Raw genomic sequence first — 6,164 nt, 5'->3', positions numbered from 1 at the left:
ATTCACTTTGAAAGGGATGACGTCTTGCGTCATCTGCGTGCAGAGCTCCCACTTAGTATCACCACTGGAATTTACCACGAGAAAAGCTTATTCCTGCGAGCAGTTCCGCATAAGCTTTCGCTATCCTTGTTCCCGAATCTACAAATTGATCTATGTTCAAGATGGCGCACGGCGAACGCAATAATTCCACGCTCATTCCACGCTCATTACACGTTCTGCAAGTTTGCCAACTCCTGGAATAAATAGATTTACAACCGTGCGTATGCTTTTTCGTCCATATCGATTAATCTAGCCGTCCCGGATCCTCTGACGAGCAACTTTTTGCTGTTCGTAATCGTAATTTTGATTCTTGTTTCTAGGGCCTTGTATTCGAACAAGTCCTTCCTGTGGAATATCATGTGGGATGTCAATCAGTCATTCCGCTGCTTTTCTTCACCAAATGTCAGCCATGCAATCTTGCAACGCAAGCAAATGGAAAGAAGCATGTACATCCGAGTTCGAGTCACTGACTGAAAACAAAACGTGGGAGCTAGTGGCACTATTGCGTGGTCGAAAAGCTATCAGCAGCAAATTGGTGCTTAAAGTTAAGAAAACTGCCGAAGGACTGATCAAGAGATACAAGGCACGTCTTGTTGCGAGAGGATTTCTACAGAAGTAAGGCATAGGCTTTGAAGAGATGTTTGCACCGGTGGCCAAGTACACCTCAATCCGGATTTTTTTAGCATTGCTGCCCGGCATGGTCTAGTGTTGCATCAAATGGACGTCAAGATACCGTTTCTCAACGGATTATTGAATAATAGATTTACATGAAGGAATCTAAAGGCTCTATCAGTGTCGAGCATTCGGGCCATGCGTGCAAGCTCAAGCGTGCGCTTCATAAACTCAACTTGTCTTCTCAAATGTGGAATCACACGATTGATGAATACCATATATGCTGCAAGATTAGATTTGCCAAGCGCGAAGTAAACCACTGCGTTAACGTCAAACGTGATGGCACGGCTGTGATTTTTGCCGTTGTCTACGTGGACGATCTGATCTGATATGGTTTTACTCAAGGCGACCGAGCGTGCTATGCGCGAACAATTTGAGTTATCTGACTTAAGCGAGCTCAAGTTTTGTCTCAGTATGCAAGTCGAGCGAAATGCCAAGTCGGGTGATGTCTTAATGCGACGAATCCAAGTTCTTGCAGTCGATCCTGACCAAGTACGGCATCCAGGATTGTAGGCCAATGAAGCCCCCCAATACATTGGATAAATAGTGACCAAGGCTCTGTGCGAAGATGGTTGCAAGCGTCACGAGACGATGGAGAATGTTCCGTACCACTGTGATGTTGGTGCCCTCATGTTTTTGATGGTTGGTTCTCGTCCAGATTTTGCTTACGCTGTTGGATCTTTGAGTCAGTATGCGCTGATCCGTGTCCAATTCACTGGCAAGCTGTTAGGCGTTTATTTTGGAACTTGCAAGGAACCCCGACTCATATACTTTGCTTTTCAGAATGTGGTCATCGCAATTAGTGGGCTACTTCGATGCAGACTGGGCAGGTGATATCGAGTCAAGGCGCAGTACCAATGGAGACGTGCTAGTGCTGAACGGTGGTCGCATCAGCTGGCGCAAAAGAAACAAAGGACTATTGCGCTGTCCTCTACTGATGCCGATTCATGGCACTATCCGAAGCTACTCAAGAGGCATGGCTAAGGGCTTTTGTGCGCGAGCTCGGCGAAGACTTAAGCGATGATGCCCGAAAGGTGTATGGGATAATTAAGGTGCGACGGCGTTGGCCAAGAACACCGAATTCCACCAGCGCACCAAGCACATCGACGTTCAATTCCATTCTGTGGGCAAGAAGGTCGAAGAAGGTCAAGTGGTTTTGGAGTATTGTCCGACACTCGAAATGGTCAAGCCGATTGCTACGAGTCAATTTGGCGTTCTCCGATCCAAACTCGGTGTTCAAAATTCGTTTGCTATTAAGTCGAGTAGGAGTGATATTTATGGAGTTTTTCGAGCAGCAACGTTACTGGTATGTACTGGGAATGGTTACCGTGTGCTAATCCTACGGAGGTTGTCCAACGGAAGGTATGACGTCGTTGGGATGACGTCATTGGAAGCTTCGACATAGTCCTAGAAGCTTTCTAGATAATGATCGGGTTAGGTAGTAATAGCGATTACAAAGTGGTGACCATAATATATTAAATTTCTTTGCAATTTGCATTCTACAGCCCAAGTGCTCAATTCTTCTGCAAATGCAGCTGTCTCGAAAATATCCTCCAATATTTTTCTGATATTCCAACATGAAATACCTTTGTCAGCGCAATTGTAATTTTTTTAAGATGCAGCGAATAGGTAATATTCACACCGATCGCACTAGCTCATTCGAGTATCCCGGATTACTAGTTCTGATCGATTTGATTTCCGGTCATTCTATTTAATCCGCTCTTCTCTCCCCGACTCACTAATATGCAGCGGTGACAATCATTACATCATCATAGTTGTCAATTTAGCGCAACAGCTTCGGCCATTTCCGTTGCACGAGGCCGTATTGGCCATATCCTTAATACTTACGCTCTTTCGTCGTCTCCGACACTTATCAAAATCATAATAGTGGTTTGTATCAGCACCATTGCGCTGTTTACACTGCCTTACTCCATGAGGTCGGCATTCGGCTCATCGTTCATTACTATCCACATTATTGGATCTTTAGTGGGATGAGCTGTGTGATTGCGCATATACTGTTCCAAAAACGCCAAATAGTTAGCCTTCCACGCTTGAGAAGGACTTGGACCCATACGTTGACCTTCATGAAGTTTATCACCTTGACTTCTTAAATCGCGGGCCATTAGCTATGGCCGGCATATGCGTAAGTAAATTTTGTTTTGTGGGTATTTTAATAGCTTAGGCTTATCTTGGCATGCATGTAATACACCGCGTTTAGTAGCACGACGATCACCTTCATCTTCTTACGGTGGTGCTCCCTTGTTGGTATCGCATGCTGTTGCGTGTTAATGCCTAACTTTCGCCGGACTATCTATATTGGCGATCTATTATCTTGAGCCATTATAATTATTGTGGTGGTCATATTGTTACTTTTCAATTTGCGGAACTCGATTAGAGATTTCTTATCATCTCCATCACGTGCACATCACTACCGAAGTCGGTGTATGTGTCAGAGAAGGGCATTCTCGCGTTCAACAGATCACCTGTAATTAGCCATTGCAACGCCCGGATGGCAGGCGCCGACCGAAGCCGTCGCCTATGTGCATCTCTTCCACAGTACTTCCAAGTGAGAACATTTTTTAGACAAACTTGATAGAAAGTTAACCGTGGATTTTGAGACTCAAGACCGCCCGACTCGCGGAGATCGTGTACGGATCGCAAATGGCTACTAAGTGCGAGGGGGCCACACAGCCTATGCACGGATAAAGCGTACGATTCAAGATAATATTGAAATTACGATAACTAAGAAATATTCGCTACAATTGAAATTCGTGTCTAGCTAAATGTAAACTAGTTTTCATCCTTCTTTTGTTATATGCATACACTGTAGCGGAACTGCCTCGCTCCTAAAGTCAGATAAAGACTTTTGGACTCAGAGTGTAACGGGGCACTGCGACTTGTACTGTTTCAGTACAAGTCGTACAAGCTTTTAAAGCTTACTGAATCCTAATTTAAGGGATTCAGGGGGTTCGTAGAACCAAGTGGTAATTAGTGCTTAAGAATATACCTTAGAAAGGCTTCTATCTATTACAGATCAATGCGCAAGCCTTAGGAAGGCACATAACGCTTTAAGATCAAAAGGGGAACTGCATTTATATAATTATTTAATCTAAAACCTAACTATAGCAAAATTAAAAATAGATTTCGGCCGCCAAATTTATATCTGGCGGCGACAACATATGTCACCCATAAAAAATGGGATTTTAGAACAGGATAAAAGAGTCTTTTACCCATATGTGAAATATACCCCAACAACGGTTCTCCAAACGATGTGTACCCCATTGCACATACTGCAATGACCCTGATGATTACGAGCCACTTGGGTGGACGCTTTTCATGCATAACATCAAAGAAGTGGTCGTTGCACTCTATGCTTCAAATTTCCAATTCAGAAATTATTCCTCATTTATTTCGGGCAACTAAGACTTTGATACTTTGCAATGATAGTCCTGATTAAACAGCAATAATATGCTTCTCCTAATTTCTTAAAAATTACACAATCAGATTGTTATTTTTATATAATCAAGGTAAGTTTTCGCGTAATGGTCTCGTTACTCAATTGAATGACAAGTAGAACCATAGCGATTACTGCCACGTGTACAATTATAGCTGAGCGACTGACTCTTATAGACACAAGTCACTAAGCTGCACGTGTAAAATAAAATCCTGACCTCATCACAAGGTGTACTTTATTGGATACGTTTAGAAAGTCTAAGAACATGACTAAATCAGAAAATTAAACTCGCACGATATTTTTGCTTTAATTTATTTGCAAATTATTACAATTAGACTATCGCGAATCATTGAACTTGGATATTTCAAATGCCTCCTGAATAAATAATAAACGTTTGCCCGAAGATGGACAAGAACCGATCGCAGTTCATCCAGCAGCTTGTGTCAGCGCTGCAGGCAAGGGATGACATTTCCTTGCCTTCATCAGCATCGGCAAACTGTGTTGATGGTGAGCTTATTTCCGATAATAATCAAGAAACTGATAAATTGCTCCGGGAGGACGAGCGGCAATTCTTATCAGTATCTATCTCCGCCACAGAAAGAATTCAGCTGGCACAAGAAGCATACATGCAGCTGCAATTCGACTACCCACAAACTCAGGCATCATCAATTGAGGCGCTGGCAGAGCTTTACAGACGCATATCTACTGAGAAATTGACTGCCATTGCTGCCCAAATTCCTATCACAACCTCATTGCTAGACGGCGTGGCTTATTTAAACAACCAAATTTCGTCGAGCAGCTCAAGTGAAGCTCCAACATCGCGCTGCTCGGAAAGCAGTGGACTACTAGCAGCATCAATATTGATTCTGCTCTTTCGCTTGTGTTTGGAAATGCCAGGAGACACTCGAGTGGACAAATTATTGTCGTCGCTTGTAGTAAAGCAGCCATTGCAATCAAACGATCACGACGTACGAGGCCATGAATTTAAACTTTTACAGGAAACGAACGATCCGCTAGTGGAAATATACGCGTCCGAAGAAGATCCAGACGACCTCAGCGATGTGTATGAGGGACAATTATTGGAGTCGCCGTACCATTCTGTTGCCTACTTGCACCATCCTGTTTCTTCTCAATTCTCCTTTTCACATACAGAGAAACTTCAATTGATAGCTTCGTGCACGTTCTCGTCATCCTTTCATAGCATTTCAATTGAAAAGTGGGAACAGTGGCATTTAAATGACGCGCTTTTTGCGATTCTGCGGCGATTACTGGCAACTAGTCCGCCTAAAGATACAAATAGTGAGCGTACTGGTCCATTGATTCCATTCTATGGCGTTCAAGGCGAATGGAAACGATATTTATACGTGCTACGAGACCGTGTTTTGCGCTTCTCGCAATGTAGTCAACGCACTATATGGCAATTTAAAGACCTCATTGACTTTTATCAAAAACGTGAATCCGCAGCCTTTGCTATCGATGAACCAATGTGCAGTACGCAGTGGATGCCACAGCATTTTGTCTTTAGCGTCCTAGCTGAGCTAGCAGTGTCTCAAGAATTCAATTGCAAAGGTACCCAGCAAATGCAACAAAATTGGTCGCTGGTATTTCAAGCATTGGTGCCAAATATTATGCAGGAAATCCACCGAATATTGTCGCGATCAAGTGCAAATGTCAAAGCTGCAATTGTGAAGACTATTCATGATGATGAAGAGGATGAAATTCGAGTCGTTTATCTACATCTATTGCACTTTATGATCGTTGCATCGTCCAACGTACACAAAACTATCGAACTGCTCTTTGCTAGTGGCATGCTACAAATATTGCTAAAGCTTCTGCCATCTTTTGATATCGATATGACGCAGCAATGCAACACGAAGCGCTGGTTTCGCGCTTTGCTTCGCTTCGTTGGCGAGTGTGCATTGTGGCATGCTAGCTTTGCTGTCTATTTAAGTCAAATTCCTAAATTTTTCAAGCTGCTTCCGACCTTGCGAGGACAGCT

General features: G+C 43.3%; 2 protein-coding genes across 2 annotated transcripts; one reads left to right on the top strand and one right to left on the bottom strand.

Annotated features, from left to right (window-relative positions):
- Positions 1–2,636: 2,636 nt before the first annotated feature.
- Positions 2,637–2,834, bottom strand: CCR75_008105 (uncharacterized protein; the record flags this gene model as incomplete). The annotated part of the gene is made up of 1 exon (XM_067966160.1): positions 2,637–2,834. The coding sequence occupies one exon, from the start codon at positions 2,832–2,834 to the stop codon at positions 2,637–2,639; it is 198 nt and encodes a 65-aa protein (XP_067818946.1).
- A 1,735-nt stretch (positions 2,835–4,569) lies between these two features.
- On the top strand, positions 4,570–6,115 carry CCR75_008106 (uncharacterized protein; the record flags this gene model as incomplete). The annotated part of the gene is given in 2 exon segments (XM_067966161.1): positions 4,570–6,079; positions 6,099–6,115. The coding sequence occupies 2 exon segments, from the start codon at positions 4,570–4,572 to the stop codon at positions 6,113–6,115; spliced, it is 1,527 nt and encodes a 508-aa protein (XP_067818943.1).
- Positions 6,116–6,164: the final 49 nt, after the last annotated feature.

Source organism: Bremia lactucae, linkage group LG13, assembly GCF_004359215.1.
Source record: "Bremia lactucae strain SF5 linkage group LG13, whole genome shotgun sequence".
Classification (NCBI taxonomy): domain Eukaryota; phylum Oomycota; class Peronosporomycetes; order Peronosporales; family Peronosporaceae; genus Bremia; species Bremia lactucae.
Note: the sequence above shows the minus strand (reverse complement) of the source record. Positions and strands in the feature narration are given on the sequence as shown.